At 40.4% G+C, this 14187-nt stretch overlaps 1 protein-coding gene across 3 annotated transcripts; it reads right to left on the bottom strand.

The window, feature by feature from the left end:
* Window positions 1-68: 68 nt before the first annotated feature.
* LOC136692545 (TRPM8 channel-associated factor homolog) lies at window positions 69-13324 on the bottom strand. Of its 3 annotated transcripts, none has more exons than XM_066666072.1 (8): window positions 13282-13324; window positions 5279-5959; window positions 4085-5082; window positions 3241-3335; window positions 2944-3157; window positions 2110-2349; window positions 1556-1893; window positions 69-1185 (listed from the first exon to the last, which is right to left on the bottom strand). In XM_066666072.1, the coding sequence occupies exons 2-8, from the start codon at window positions 5893-5895 to the stop codon at window positions 940-942; spliced, it is 2748 nt and encodes a 915-aa protein (XP_066522169.1). In that variant the 5' UTR covers window positions 5896-5959; window positions 13282-13324; the 3' UTR covers window positions 69-939. The 3 variants fall into 3 exon arrangements, with proteins under 3 accessions (XP_066522169.1, XP_066522152.1, XP_066522161.1); XM_066666055.1 differs by lacking the exon at window positions 13282-13324 and adding an exon at window positions 12188-12502; XM_066666064.1 differs by lacking the exon at window positions 13282-13324 and adding an exon at window positions 7249-7366.
* Window positions 13325-14187: the final 863 nt, after the last annotated feature.

The raw sequence follows: 14187 nt of genomic DNA, 5'->3' as shown, positions 1-14187 counted from the left end.
CCATGTTTAAAAACTCCAGCAGATTTGAAATACACTTTTTATTTGCAATCAATATTTTACAATGTTTGTAATTGTAGATAAAGTCCAGATATTTTCCTCATGATCAAGTGCATTTTATTGTATTCCATTGCTGTTATAGTATTGTGTTATTATGTAATAATTAGTTAAATAAATCAGTGTTTATAATAAATAAGATTACAGATTATAGTGTAGAGTTTTATGTGTTCTGATCATAAAATCTTTTGATATAATCTGATAAAATAGATTTTAATTTCAAAATACGTAGATAAAGGTGTAAATAAAGTGTAAAGGAGGGTTTTGTGCATAGACTAATCTATATATATATAAAAAAAAGCACAGGTAACTTCCAGAAGTGCTTTCCTCAGTGCTTATACACTAATGGTCATACTGGGCCATTGGATGATCACGCCACTCAGGCAGACTGTGCAGCTTCTCTTCAGTGCTGGGCTGAATGGGCCAACCCCAGGCTTTGAAAAACGGTGCCAGGTTCCTGTTCACCACTTTGGAGAATGTTTCCGCGTAAAGGTTCATCTTGCCGTCGTTATCCCCTGGTACATTATTTATGTTGTGGTATTATTGTGCATTATATCATATACCATAGCTGTTACTTTGTTGGTCAGTGTACTATTAGTACATTATTAAAAGAACAGTATAAAGGAACATACAACATATGAGGACCTTCTACACAAAATGATTATAGATTACAGTTTAAAGTTTTATCTGCTCTGATTATAACACCATTTGATGAAGTTAATCTGGCAGAATAACATGTAATGTCAGTATAGATAAATGTAAATATATGTCCCATCCACTTGAAAGATTTTTGTGCATATTCCACAACTTCTCTAAAAATCAACCGAATAATAATAATAAAAAAGAACAACAACTTCCAGAAGTGCTTTCCTCAGTGCTTATACACTAATGGTCATACTGGGCCATTGGATGATCACGCCACTCAGGCAGACTGTGCAACTTCTCTTCAGTGCTGGGCTGAATGGGCCAACCCCAGGCTTTGAAAAACGGTGCCAGGTTCCTGTTCACCACTTTGGAGAATGTTTCCGCGTAAAGGTTCATCTTGCCGTCGTTATCCCCTGGTACTTTATTTATGTTGTGGTAAGCAGCAAATACTTTCTTGAACGCATCCCAGCCAAACTTCTCTTGCAACTTGAAGGAAAACAAGGTCACAATAAGATAGAAGCCATGGTTTTACAGATGTCGTGAGGTAAACTTTTAGTGGTAAGGCAACAACGAATTTTACATTTACCTGTGATTTATCTTGATGACCATTACATATAAAAACTGAGATGTGTGGTTCATGACTGGTTGCAGATATAATGTATATTATATGATAAATCAGTGTTTTCAACCCTGGTGCTGGAGGCACCCTGCCCTGCTGTTGTTCCTCCTTACACTGGATTTAGCTGAACGTGAAAAGCTTAAGCACACTTAGCTCCATCCCTCCATATACATATCTACATTCTGAACTTCAAATCAGTGATATGAACTAGCAATCAGAAAGTGTGTATTCACGTACCTGCATATAAGTCTCTAGCGCTGTCCACACACTCCATTGTTCCAGCTGCCTGCCTCCCTTGATGTAATCCTGAAGTCTGCTCTTCCGTTCTTTTGCGGTCATGCTCCCATGAGCTTTAGCTCTGTTTATTTTCAGCACTTCCTCATGTACATAGACGGACCATAGGTTACAGGTGCACTCAGTGGTGTGTGGGGGGAACTCCCAGACTGAGCGCTGCTGGTTGTGGCCTAATTCATGGATGGGACCCCAAAAATCTGACTTATGTACTGACTCTGTATTTAGTAAGTCTGGACCAGAGGTAGAGTGCATCATGATGGGGTAGCCTGAATGCATGAAGCCTGTAAGAAAAATATAATAAAAAAAATACAGTAGCCTGTCAATAACTGTCTTTTAATTGAAATTTTGATAATAATTTGTAAACATGTCTGATGAGACAAACATCTATCATAATATGTGTAATCTCTATAATTGGTCAGAATCTGTCCATCCATTATACATGCAGTCCTGTGTTGTCATATTGCCCTGCCACTACGTAAATACCATAAAGTACAAACCACAAGAGATCTGAACGTCTGCCACAAAGCGTTCCTTGCGTGGAAACTTGGCAGGTTTAGCAGCCAAGTCAGCTATGCTCCTCATGATGGAATCCCACAGAGCTGCCACTTTGTCTGGACGATCCAGTTTCCGTATCGTCTCAGAGTGTAAGCTGATGATGAGATTCTCAAACTCCAGCTCTGCCCACGGTGCAGGTGCCTTACGGATTTCATTCACCCAGCTTTGTACACTGGTCACTCCTAAAGGTCAAAAAGGGGTAATGAGTTCTTATCACATTCAGTCATCCAGATCTAACACCCTGTGTCTACCGTATTTCCACCTAAAATATATACGCTAGCACTGTAACATATTGCAGTGATAAAATATTCAGTAATTTAATTGTTTTTAAATAAGTTACTGATGGAGCTAATATTTAAAATGTTTGAATTAAGAGAAAATATCAAAGAAGCGTTATGTCAGATATGCTGTAACTTTTGTAACCATAGCTCCACTTAATTATTGTGTGCTAATCTCAACTGCAATATCATTACAATGTGTGTGTCTGATCATGCTGGGGTCAATCTGGAGATGATTCCAATTTGTAAGAAAGCAATCATAGAGATAGTGCATTTCATTTAAGAAGCTTGGCACATTGAGCAATCCCATGCACATTTATATATTCATGTTTTAAAAATGTGTGCCTTTAAAATAAAATACACCCATTAATATATATATCTATTAAAAGAAAACATATGCATTAATAATACAAACATTGGAAGAGATGGTTAGACTACATCTCCAACTTAATCATACTATGTGCTGATATTCATAAAGTACATATTAAGTGGATTTACCAGACTTGTAGTATGGTGCTCTTACAGCAGTCTGAATTACAATCTCCACCCCATCCACTTTGCTGTTGCGTGGAGCTACGAAGTATATGAGTCCTCCCCAAAGATTCCAAACCTGTGTCTTCTCTTTATCCAAAGCAAAGCGTTTATGCACCACAGGAGCCCGCTTCAGGACATCAGCACGTCCTAAGTGATCTGTCTGACAGCCAATCTGCAGCTATGGACATATAATCAGATTTGTATCTTACTTTGTAAACAATATGTAGTTGATACATATGTAATGTCTATGTAGGGTTTTACCATCCAGCCTTTGCCCATGATCTCTGCAGGTACTGTAACATATGTTCTCATTCCAGGTGAAAGGTACAGACCCGTGCTAATCCATTCTTCACGATCTGCAAAAATAAGGAACATATTTCAGGGTTTTTTTTGTTGTAAATGTTAGGCATGTACAGTTATCAAGATTTTGTTCCCAACACAAGGTCTGTAAGTGGCCATTTTTATTCAGATTTTGAAGCTTTACAACATAAATAAAATTAAATATGTAAGTGCACTCACACGCAATGTTACTAACCCCTACAATAGTTGGTCATAATGTTACCTTTCTTACAGTATATACTTATATCTCCATAAACATGACTTCACTGAAAAATAAAATGAAATAAAACATTTTAATGGAAGATAATGTAACAACTTCTCCTTATGCCATTTTTAATGACATTTTTGCAAAGAGTGAACAGTACATAACATTTCTAAATCATGTACAAAGATGAAAAATTACATGACCAAAGTGTCGATCATGTAAAGACATGTTCATCAGCAATAATCAATGTGGCGCTTTAGCTGATTCTCCTTCTTGTTCAGATCTATAAAGAGCAGTATTTCTTATACTGCTTCTTACAATCTTGGCTAGTAGACTGTAAATGGAAATGTGCTTGTGTATTTAATTTAGCCACAGATTGAGAATTTCAAACTTTGAAAATCACCCAAAGAAACAGCCATTAACCGTTTGGCTGTGAAACATAGGACAGGGAACTGTCTAAATTCATGCCTGATACATTGCTAGTAAATATACCATAAATGATGTAAAACTTCTTAGATGTTTTTTTTCCATTTAGAAAAAGTATGAAAAATGAATATCTACCAGATGTGTTTGCACTGATGCGAACTCTGGTGTTGGACACTGATTGGAGGTTGGGTATATCTTTGATGATGTATGGCAGAAGTGCATCGGGGTCCTGGCAAACCTTGTAAACCTCAGCCCCCACATGAAGCAGAAGTTTGTCTTTGGCACTGTCAATAGGGCAGCTGTGACAAACCTGAGGAACTCCTGCTTCTTTCACCATGTCTGTGATGAGTGTCACCACTGAGGTGTAGAAGGCACAGTCATGAGCCTGCATTCTGAGATAATTTTCACAGTCATTTCTGAGCTTATCCATACACTCATAGTCATGCTTTGTCAGCTTCTGTCCTTGAGTCACATGTCGAGCAAAATGCTGAAGCAAGTCTCTGAAGTGGTATGCCTGTGAGGTGGTCCCCTGTTCCACCTCCTGTTGAGCCTTGTACACACCAGAACACAAGGTGTTACCCAAAATACACAGACCCATCTTATTCAGGATACGATTTCCTGGGCAATCTGTCATCACATTGCGGTTAGGATTGCTCTGAGCCCAGTACCAAGCATGACCTCCGATCAATAGACCACCACCTTCAGCAACAAATTCCTGGATCTCCTGACTTTGTGCATCACTGTAGGAATTGCAGACAAACACACTTAGGTCTTTCCTTAAACCTGTGACCTGACAATTCAACCCTGACCTGCTCAGAACACTATGGGCTTCTCTAAGGTTGGGAGAGATGCCAATAATTCCCTTGCGCCCTTCATCGAGCCAACGGATTGCATTGATCATGAAAGTGGACAGCGATTCACGACCTATGTAGCCTTCATGAGTGATCACAATGATTCTTCCCTGTCCAAAGTAGGCCCCGGCAATGAATGCTCTTCCACCAGAGGTGAGCCCAATAGGAAATGCTAAAGGTCCATGTGCCATCACTTCAGATGGTATGGCTGAACCCCGAATGTCAAACTCAGGAACATCTTTTAGAAGGAACTTTAGGTCACTTTTGAAGTCCTTGCCTATCCTGAGAATAAAGAAATAGGAAACTGAGTTACAATGAGGGTTCATGTTTGTATGTGTGTTAAATAATATAATTTAATCTAATGTGAATATATGCACAGTAAGTGTTAAATATCAAAACAAGTGTGTCTATGACAATCTCCTTGCAGAATGTTAAAATAAGCTCCAGATAAAGCCAAGAATAGAAATACATTACTTACGACAGTGCTAGCCAGCTACAGGGAATCTGCTTGGGAACAAGGAACTTGCCAGTTTTACCATAGTGTTCAGAGATGTAGATTCCTGCCACACTGCACACCTTATTCCCAGGGAAGCTCAGTAATGCATTCTCATCTGGGTGTGTTGCAGCCCAGTGCCAGGACTGTCCAGCGATCAGCAAGCCTCCTCCAGCTTTGAGAAAGGCCACTAAGTCTTTAGAGACCACATCTATGCTGTAAGCATCTGAGACGTAAACTGCAAAACCTTTCTGGAAGTCATCCACCTTGATTTTCAAAGAGGAACTGCGCAGGTTATTGGCTAGTGATTTAAGATTCTTCTGAATGCCTACTGTGGTGCTTTCACTACGTGAAGGCATGAGCCAAGCCAAAGCATTCTCTACCAGGGCTGGGAATTGTGTTAAATATGCCTCATGTCCCAGCACCACTATGCGTCCCTGGCCATAGCGGGATGCAGCCATTAGAACCTGACCCTTTGGATTCATAGAGAGTGGGAAGGCGTGGTCACCAGTTAATACAAGGGGACTTGGCACTGCTGTGCCTTGAAAATCAAGCTCCTTAAGCCCTTTCAAAAGAGCGCAGTAATACATCTGCCGTTCCATTGTGATTCTGGTATCTGGCTGGTCTTTGGTCTTTCAAAGTAGTGGCACTTCAGGTGGAGCAGCACTGCAAAAATGAGCAGATAAAAATATTTTAAAAAGGGAATCTTTTATATGTTAATAATAAGGATCTATATATTTAATTATAGGAAGAAAACGTTACAAAATTGAAGACTGAAAATGTATTTAAAAATGGTTATGAGCTACAGGTAATGAACTTTTATTATTATTTAATATTCCTGCATGCATTTAATATATCATTAAATATTATAATGTTTCACCGTATTCAAAATTCCTTATATGGCTCTTATCTTCTAACTTATTCTACCATACCTTCAAAACAGAAAGAGGAAGTTCCAGTTTTAACAATTTGTGAAATGTTACCGAAAAAAATATTATTGCACGTCACTCACTGTACCATTTAAATTTGTATGTTTTGTTTTTATTATTATTATTTCTTTTTTTAAACAGGTTAACACCTTATATTAACAATTTGTTCATTTTTAGGCTTAAACTTTGATCTTATTCTGTTAAAAATATTAGTACTCACATATAACCACAAGTACACTTATTGACAATATCATAAGCACCCAGATTGCTTCAAAACTCAGCTGCAGTTATGTCTCAGGCTGTAGTCTGATTAGAAACAAGGTCTTGCTACAAGAGTAAGTAAAGTTGCTTTCACCCTGTACCCTTTAAAAAGGTCTCAGAGGCTACTTTTGTGTCATGTACCTCTGGGTGAAAGATTGTTGACTACAAGACATGCCTCTATGACATCTATGATATCAACAGCTCAGTGATCTGTGCAGGACGTCCTGCGGCCACATGTATTGCATGCCCGACTTAATTACATGCTGTATCCAGGTTGGAGAAGGCCCAACAGGGTAATAAGGTAATCATTTACATATATCACCATTCCTTTCTTAGATTAAAGTTTCATTCAGGTTCCCCTTCTTGGTGTTTTTTTTTTTTTTTTTTTTGATTTATGCTTTGCTAGAATTGAAAATATATCTTGTAATACAATAATATTTCATATATGAACATTATTTATGCAAACACGCAAAAATCTAGTAATACTGCAGATTAGTTTAGAAAGTACACAAAAAAATATAGACTTCCTGTTCAGTATATGTTTTGTTTACCAGGGCATACAAATAAAGATCTATTCTTTAACATTTCGCAAGGTAAAACTGTGTGCAAACTATTTAAAATGATGTTTTATGTGGTTATATGCTACACTTACTTTATGACATATTTATCCCTACTAATTTAGTATGAGGATTTTTATTTATTATTATTTTTTTTACTTGTTTACTTGTTAGTACGCCATGTCGCTAACCGATTTGCGCGACTTACCCGATTTGGACGGCGCATGCGCTGACCTTCACACATATAGCTTATGGCAGCAAAGAGCCTGTTTACCAAAGCAAAGAGCTTTATCTTCAAGAGTGAGTGACTTTATGTCCGTTTAAACATGAGCCTTTTCTCACTGTTCTTTACAGTTTTAAACAACTGAAAGTCCTGCAAAATGTGTTTATTCACAACTGACGATATCCTTGTTGAGGTCTTCTGTTTAAAGAAAACACAACGAATATCTATGACGTTCAAAGAGGACAGTGTCTCTTGTGGTAAATATTATTAATAAAAGTAATTGTATGGTTTTAGTTGACATTAAAGTAACCCTGCAAGGTTTAGGCAACATGAGTACATGCAGGACAGTAGTCAAAACAGGAAGGTCAGGGCTTCATAGCAATCAATATGATCTGTATATGCAGATAGTTAATCTTGAGCAATCTTGCAAAGCTTAGGCAATATGAGTAAGTGTAAAAAAAGCAGCAACACACATTAGCGCACTGCTAATCAGGTGGATCAGCTAAAGCAAAACAGAATGTTCAATAACACTTACATATCCAGACAGAAAAACAGTTGTACACACATAGCGACCGCCTAGCAACGCTGATGCGCACAAATTGAGGTCCAATCACAAACAGTCACCTTGCTTAAGAGTCAGACAGAACATAGTATAAGAAGAGGAGTCAGAAAGCGAAGGTCTTCGGAGAACAGGAGGTAAAAGGCTAAATGTATTGAATGTACTGTTCTCCCCGGAAATCCGTATAATAAAAACTGTTTTGATTGTTCACTCAAACTCTGTGTTAACCTCTTCTGTTCCAATTATTTGCATCAACGAACACGCAGGACAGATTTGTCCACTATTTGGTGACCCCGACGTGATGCAAAGGAGCTGAGGAGGTATCAGAGGGACTGAAATACTTCAGCATTCATTCAGGCACCTCCTTAAAAGGTCAGCAGAAGCCTATTTAAATAAAATCTGCAAATTGAATATAGTTAAGTAGGTGCGGGAAGTAGGTGTGAACAATATAAAACAGATTAAGAAGAAAGCCTGATGAGTTTCGAGTGAATCTGTGTGTATTAATATTATGTTTTTGTGTTTTGGCTGGGAGGTGGTGGACCGCTCTGAGCCGCTGACGAGCACTCAGATTAAAGACTAGGAGACTGGGTCTCCTTGGGAGTGGCCTTCCCTAAACCCCAAGTCTGGGACTGGGGCCTGCATCTGGGACCAGGAAAAAGCCTGAAGAGGCAAGTGAGCAAAATCAGGAAGTGCAGAACACCCAGCATGGACCGGAGACAGGGACCACGCCCATACACATCACAGACAGGAAACATGCTCCTACACACACAAAGGAGGAACTACATTATACTCCCTATAATGTAATTGAATACATTGCCCCCACCTATGTCTCCCACACCAGTTGGTAATATGATGCCTATGATAAGTATCAGGATAAAATGGTAATGGAGCTGTTAAAAGCTCAGCTTAATGAAATTCATAAGAACGAAAACAGACAAAAGAAGGAGGTTAAGAACCCACTAACCAAACCTGACACCATCATGCCTATGACCCAACCACCTCCACATCTGCCCCAACCACCCCATCCATGGCCACCAGCACCTCCGACTCCCGCTGGTCTGTTGGCTGCGGTCCCAGCTCAGACACCAATGCCATATATGCCACCCCAACAATGGCCCATACCTCAATATAAATATGGCCCTACGCTGTATGCACCCCAACCGCTCTGAGCCAGGGGTCGAGGGTGGGGATGGGGATGCGGACGTGGCGGACCTCCCAGGCCACAAGGATGCTTTCAGTGTGGAGCATTAGATCACTGGGCCAGGGACTGCCACATGCTGAATCAACCACATCCTCAGCCTCAACATCAACCTCCACTGTCATACCAGCCACAAGCCTACTATCAGGCTCCCAACCCGGGGGTGGCTCCAGCAGGCCAGTACAGCCTGGAGCCCTGGGGGGGACAATGACGAGGCCCAGAGAACCACCAAGACAGCATGGCCCTGGCAGAACCCATGCTGTCACTGACCGTGGGAACCCTGAAAATTCAATTTTTGATCGACACAGGGGCCACTCACTCTGTGTTAACCAGCAGCTTATCACCCAGTATGATGAGTGACGTTTCAGTGATGGTCAGGGGTTTCTCGGATTCAACCATGTCACTGCCAAGAACCAAACCTTTACGTGTGAACAATGGTAAGTAGACTGTTTTACACTCATTTTTGATTGCACCACAAGCACCGCTCAACTTATGTGGCAGAGACTTGCTAGTAAAAATGGGGGCCTGCATAATGTGCTCCCCAGAGGGACTGTCAATCACATGGCCTGATGGGACTGAGCAATGCTGCACTGGTTGTCATGGCCAAGGAATGTATCTGATGAAAGCATCCAGTCCAGAATCAGTGGACATTTACTGGGGATTGCTACAAGAATCCAGCAGTCAACTGCTAACATTCTTCAATCTCTGGAAACCTTGGATAATGGCGATGGAACCGTATGCTCCGCCGCCGGACACGCCCCACGTCACCCTGTTCTATGATATGGGCAGGGATTTAGCATACTTTGACTTATTTGAATCTGAACTAATGAATACTGATTGGACTATTGGATCCAATGGACTTTATGTTGGGCCGGAAGGGGTGGCATCACTGGTTATCCTATCACCAGATCAGTATAAATGGTTTAAGATGTCGGAGACTTCAGTCCCTAATATTTTTCTAGGTCTACACCCAAAACATACTGCTAAACAGTTGAGTCCGATGACCAAGCGAGCCGTAGCATCGACCGATTGGGTTCAAATTCAGCTACCGAATGTAATATATTCACCGTTCAATAGAACGTATCATATTAAGGGCTGCTGTTCTGACACGGTCACATTAACTCATGAACATACAACTGCCACAATGGAGACAGACAGGATTACTCATGAGTGGAGGTAAGCCTGTAAGACACTTAGAGGAACTGAGACAGCTAAAAGCGGCCATACACAAACCAAAGCGAGTTGCCATTGTAAAGTGCAGAGGTCACCAAAAGGGGGACACATTGGTAAGTAGAGGAAATGAAGCAGCAAACAAGGCAGCGAAAAAAGCTGCAGGGTATACAGAGCCTAACACAATGATGGTGTTGGACCCTGGTGAACCATGTTACCCCATTCCCAAAGGTATACACCTTAGACAGATACAAGATTGTGTAAGCCCAGAGGAAAAGAATGTGTGGATAAAGGCAGGAGCAGAGAAATGCGGATATGAATGGATGAAGGGAGGTCAATGTGTGTTACCTATGTCACTGGCCAGGAAGGTGTTGGAGGAAGCACACACGGTAGCACATGTAGGAAGGAGACAGATTATGGAAAACCTTAAACAATGGTGGCATCCTTTTATGCGGGCACTAGTATCAGACTTCTTAGCCAATTGCAATGTTTGCCTGGTACACAATATAGGAAAAGCATTTAAGCTAACAGAGGGACGGTTTCCACGGCCACTAACTCACAGGGATGAAATTCAAATTGACTATACAGATATGATTGATCCTGTATGTAAGTATAAGTACCTTCTAGTGGTAGTGGATAGGTATTCAGGATGGGTCGAGGCAATCCCCACTTTTAGGGAGGATGCCAAATCAGTCTGCAAATAGTTGATCAACCACTGGATCCCTCAACACGGGTTCCCAAAAAAGATTCACTCCGATAATGGAACTCATTTTACTAGTAAGACACTGCAGTGGGTAGAATATAGCTATGGATGTGTGTACCATCTGGCTTCACAAGGTCAGGTGGAGAGGATGAATCAAACTTTGAAAACCAAATTAGCAAAAATCAAACTGGCCACGGGCATGAATTGGCTTGATGCCCTTCCAATTGCTTTAATTAGTATCCGTAGTTCAGTAAATAGGACTACAGGATTTACTCCTTTTGAATTAGTGAGAGGCATGCCATTTCTGGGCCCCAACAATACGCTTGCGTCCCCTCAGAAACCACCTCAAGCAGAGTACCGGCAGCTACATGAAGAACTAAAAGCTGTTTGTAAAGATTTCTCTATACAGGTGCAGGAAAGGAGAGAAGGAGAAGAACCGGAGGAGAAGGATCCAGAAGTGACAGTCTCACCCTGGGTCCTCCTGAAGGTCATCAAGCGGAAGTGGTGCGAACCTCGCTGGACAGGACCCTATCAGGTGACGGAGAGAACCAGTTGGCAGTCCGGCTGAAGGGTAAAGGCTTACAGTGGTACCACCTTACACAGAGCCGCACCGACACCTAACATCAAACATTTACTGAAGGAAAACAACACCTCAAAAGAGGCTGATCAAGCAGCCTCAACCAACATAGGGGCAGAATAACCCCCTGAGGCAGGGGCAAGACAATGAAAAGTCTATCCTTGCCCCCAGCGCAGATCCCTACCAACGGATGAAGAACACACTTTAACATATACACATATAGGGCTCATTGTAATCTCTTAGTCCAAAGGGTGAGTGGTATGACAGAGGTGTCCACTCCCAACAGGAGCAGTGTAATTGCCCGCTACCACCACCATCTGCCATCACGCTCTACCTAAGTCACTCGCCAACCCGGGGGTGACCTAGGCAGACCAATCTAACATATTAATTGCTTACCATTTATCTAAATCAGTTGGACAGGTCAAAAGGGGGAATTGTGGTAAATATTATTAATAAAAGTAATTGTATGGTTTTAGTTGACATTAAAGTAACCCTGCAAGGTTTAGGCAACATGATTACATGCAGGACAGTAGTCAAAACAGGAAGGTCAGGGCTTCATAGCAATCAATATGATCTGTATATGCAGATAGTTAATCTTGAGCAATCTTGCAAAGCTTAGGCAATATGAGTAAGTGTAAAAAAAGCAGCAACACACATTAGCGCACTGCTAATCAGGTGGATCAGCTAAAGCAAAACAGAATGTTCAATAACACTTACATATCCAGACAGAAAAACGGTTGTACACACATAGCAACCGCCTAGCAACGCTGATGCGCACAAATTGAGGTCCAATCACAAACAGACACCTTGCTTAAGAGTCAGACAGAACATAGTATAAGAAGAGGAGTCAGAAAGCGAAGGTCTTCGGAGAACAGGAGGTAAAAGGCTAAATGTATTGAATGTACTGTTCTCCCCGGAATTCCGTATAATAAAAACTGTTTTGATTGTTCACTCAAACTCTGTGTTAACCTCTTCTGTTCCAATTATTTGCATCAACGAACACGCAGGACGGATTTGTCCACACTCTTCACAATTATACTCGAAGAAGAAAGTGAAAGTGAAAGAAAGTGTACACAAGTATGGTGTTCTGCACATGCGCAATCCAAATCAGGCAACGGCGATAACGGTAGCGAAAGGCCATCATATTATCTGGACACATCTCCAGACACATCTGGAGTAGTGATCTGGATACCCAGTTCAAAATAGGTCTAAAGGTAGTCTGTCCGTCAAGGACATATTTTAAACGTCATTGGACGTCCAAAATCCATCTTAATAAGTTAGTTAAGTGGTGACCAATCGATAACGTCAGTGGACGTCCAAAATGCGTTTTATATAAGTAATTTATTTCGCGACCAATTAATAACGTCAATGGACGTCCAAAATACGTCTAGTAGTCGTCTTTTCAATGTCTGTGTTTGGACGTCTTTTCAATTTTCATTTTCAACCTTAAGAGAACGTTGATTAGACGGCAGTCATTACGTTATTTCAACGTTGAATCAACGGCTAAATGTTTACTGGGTATGACCCATATGCCGTGAAACGACTGTTAAGTCACCCAATGAAAGCTGTTTACATATGTGTCTCTAATATTGTGTTTTCTCTCCAATAACGTTTTTGGTGTTGTTTCCTGTTAGTCACATTTAACATTTATTGTATGTATAATTCATAAAAAAACACTTTATTTACTGTTAGCGTGTTATTCGATCTATAGCTCATGCCTTCACTCTGTGGCACAGAGCTGTGGCTACACATTAACTACAGATCATGCGAAATCAAAACTACAGCAAACAGGAAGAGAAGACAGCACTTACAGCTCCTCTGTAGAGAGAGGATTCCTGGTGTAGTGTACCATTTGACGCAGAGCATAAAAAAGTAAGAGTGGAATTTGAAAAGAGAAAATATGTAAGTACCAGTATATGAAGATCTGACCTAGTTCTAGTTACTTTCAGTTTCTCGGAACATGCTCCGAAACGCACACCCACTCACCCAATGAGACACGCCCACTGGGAGGCACGTCGACCGCAAATTATGATTCGTGGCTTTTTTTTCTTTAAATAAAAAAAAAAAAGTCTGCATTATACTTTTGGAAATTAATATAAATTCATCATTTTCTTCAACATGTTTGCAACCCTCACTTGCTCACTCGAATATAGCGTACATATATCGTCTCTTGGGCGTGAAGGATAAGAAGATTCGAATTACAATGGTAGCTCTTAACTTTTTTATTAACCAAATGCTCAGTCAGGATCTCGTGCTTCTCCTGCACCTCTCTCTCTCTCTCTCTCTCTCTCTCTCTCTCTCTACTCCACCACAAATATCATTATATAATACGCACTATATTTAACAAGTCAGGGTTTTTAAAAAAAATAAAATAAAACAACAAAGCTTCTCCCATACAAGGAATGCAAATAGTCTGGAAAAAAATCCATCTTCAGATCCTTTCTCAATTTCTCTAATTGAGTTTTGTAGCTTAAAACTGCATCAAGACAAAACATACCCCCTTAGGAAAACAGGGTTTTATATGTAAAAATACTGGAGTGTTTTAATTTTAAATAATAGTAATTTGACTATGCAAAGACATAAATGTCATATAAATTCCTGTGAAGAACACGACTAAAGAGAAGAACAAATGTGCCTTGGGAAAAATGATTTAAGTTTTCATTTTTAAAGCAAATACATTTATGTTTATATGTCCATGAAAAATGTGCTGTAGGGAT

The sequence above is a fragment of the Hoplias malabaricus genome, chromosome 1 (assembly GCF_029633855.1).
Source record: "Hoplias malabaricus isolate fHopMal1 chromosome 1, fHopMal1.hap1, whole genome shotgun sequence".
In the NCBI taxonomy this organism is placed as follows: Eukaryota; Metazoa; Chordata; class Actinopteri; order Characiformes; family Erythrinidae; genus Hoplias; species Hoplias malabaricus.
This window is presented reverse-complemented; position numbering and strand designations above follow the sequence as displayed.

What these genes read in the sequence shown, in the direction of transcription:
- LOC136692545 (XM_066666072.1), bottom strand. Translation starts at nt 5,895, where the DNA reads ATGGAACGGCAGATGTATTACTGCGCTCTTTTGAAAGGGCTTAAGGAG. An exon ending in AGCACCATACTACAAGTCTG is followed by an intron (nt 2,350 to 2,943) that starts GTAAATCCACTT and finishes TTTGACCTTTAG; the next exon opens with GAGTGACCAGTGTACAAAGC. An exon ending in AGACGTTCAGATCTCTTGTG is followed by an intron (nt 1,894 to 2,109) that starts GTTTGTACTTTA and finishes TTTTTCTTACAG; the next exon opens with GCTTCATGCATTCAGGCTAC.